The 2,190-nt window shown below is 40.1% G+C and overlaps 1 protein-coding gene across 1 annotated transcript; it reads right to left on the bottom strand.

Moving 5' to 3' along the window:
• Positions 1-1,015: 1,015 nt before the first annotated feature.
• Positions 1,016-1,948, bottom strand: LOC141153028 (putative olfactory receptor 2W6). Its single transcript, XM_073637701.1, has one exon. It carries the CDS (start codon positions 1,946-1,948, stop codon positions 1,016-1,018), a length of 933 nt encoding a protein of 310 aa, XP_073493802.1.
• Positions 1,949-2,190: the final 242 nt, after the last annotated feature.

Here is a 2,190-nt window from a genome sequence, read left to right as displayed (position 1 = left end):
TAGTGTCTAGCTGGTATTCCTCTATTTTGGAGACTTGAATGTTAGGCTCGCTTGGTGAGGTAAATTCACAAACTGGCAAGTTATAGTAGACACAGATCCAAGGTGTTGGCACAACATGGAAGGTATGTGGAACAGTGAGGAATTGGACAAAATGCTATGCTCTATAGCAGACAAAAAAGCATGGTAAGACACATCGGAAGCCACAGAACCAGGAGAGCAGAAGGAGAGGAAAATGGTTTAATGAGCATTAGGTAGCAATTTTCACAGCAGTTAGCAACAAAATGTGAACAGACTCCAATAAAAGTTTGTGATGATTATAGCAATCAATGGGTTAACTAGAGCAAATGCAAATGATAGCACCCACAGGAGAATATCATGTAGTGAGAACAATTTCTAACAACAGTTCATGATGCTTGCATCAAACAATGGTATAATCAAGAGCAGATACAACTAGTGTCAACAGGCTATAATAATTATAACAGTTTGTGATGCTTATAGCAAATAACAATTACAGAGATGTCAGGAGAAGATGGCAACAAAAAAAACAGGATAATGGCAATCTCCAAAACAGCAAGTCAGTATTCAGACACAGTATTGTGTCTAATTAGGTCTTAAAAGGCCTTGAGACATGATGTCACTGAGGAACTCTTGGCCATTAGTAAGGCCTGATGTAGTGTACAGCAAAAGGCAGCATCCATACAGGATGGGAGCAGAACATGGCTGTGAAGTTGAGACAGTTGGATAACATAAAAAAATGGTTACCACTGTTCGCCTCTCAGAACCAGGTATATTAGTTCAACGTAGACACTTGAGAAGAGCACTCTTCTGCCACGTGTCCTGTTTGGCCACTCCTCCAGCAGCTATGAGATGGCAATGGAAAAGAATGTCTAGGTGATTTGTATCCAATGGTCCCCGGATATTCCTTTCATCATTATGTGGTTTCCTCCAAAGATGTGGGAACAAGGGAAAATCATGTTTCCTGAGCAAAAAATTCACTGGCCAGCAGGATCTTGATTCAATGATTTAGTTGCCTAAATAGTTTAATTTTAATTGTGTCTTTAACTTCCTTGTTTCTCATACTGTAGATGATAGGATTCAACATTGGGGTCACTGCTGTGTATAGAATGGACATGATCTTGCCTATCTCAGGAGAGTAGGTGGAGCGAGGTTTCAGGTACATGGACATAATGGTCCCATAGTACACAGACACAACAGTGAGGTGAGAGGCGCATGTGGAGAACGCTTTTTGTCTCCCTTGGGAAGAACGAATCTTGAAGATGGTGAAGATAATGTGAACATATGAAATTACTGTCAAGAAGAAAACACACATGATAATGAACTGTCCAGCAATGTGCATGACTATTTCATTAATGCGAGTATCCTTGCAAGAAAGTTGAAAGAAAGGAGGCATTTCACAGAAGAAGTGATTGAGATGGAATTTGCAAAATGGTAGCTGGAAAGTGAGTGGCGTATGTATAAGCGAATTGGCAAAACCTGCAGCCCAAGATATGGAAGCTAAACAAGCACACACTCTCTTGTTAATAATCGTTTGGTAATGTAATGGTTTACAAATGGCTACAAATCGATCATAGGCCATAACGGCAAGAAGGACACACTCGGCGCCTCCTAACGCCATATGGAAATACATTTGCAGTGCACATCCGAAGAGAGAAATACTTCTGTCATCAGATAGAGTATTTATTAGAATTTTAGGCAAAATGGTGGAGGAGAAACAAATGTCGATAATTGAAAGATTAATCAAAAAGAAGTACATTGGCGTTTGCAGCTTTGAGTTGATCCTCACAACAATGATCAGAAAAACATTCCCCGACAAGGTTGTTAAATACATTATCAAGAACATAATAAAATAGATGACCTGGAGATAAGGGACATTGGACAGACCTAAGAGAATGAATCGTTCTGGAGAAGTTTGATTTGAGTCTCCCATTCTTTGTTCTGAAGCTGGTGAATGGAAGACAAGACACAAAACAGATATAGGTACCAATGGTTGATTTCTTTTTGTATATTATTTTGGAAGAGCATTAGTTTAGCATTGTTCAGAATTTACAACTAGAGATGTGCAGATCGTTTTGCGCAACCCTGGTTCATGGCCCAGGTCATTGATCTTTATCTGTGGCATGGAGCTGCGCAAATCTCCTTACCCACCCGGATCCTAGGCCTTGGCCTATG

This window comes from Phyllobates terribilis, unplaced genomic scaffold (genome assembly GCF_046119375.1).
Source record: "Phyllobates terribilis strain yellow unplaced genomic scaffold, ASM4611937v1 Scaffold_7__3_contigs__length_470593459, whole genome shotgun sequence".
Classification (NCBI taxonomy): Eukaryota; Metazoa; Chordata; class Amphibia; order Anura; family Dendrobatidae; genus Phyllobates; species Phyllobates terribilis.
This window is presented reverse-complemented; position numbering and strand designations above follow the sequence as displayed.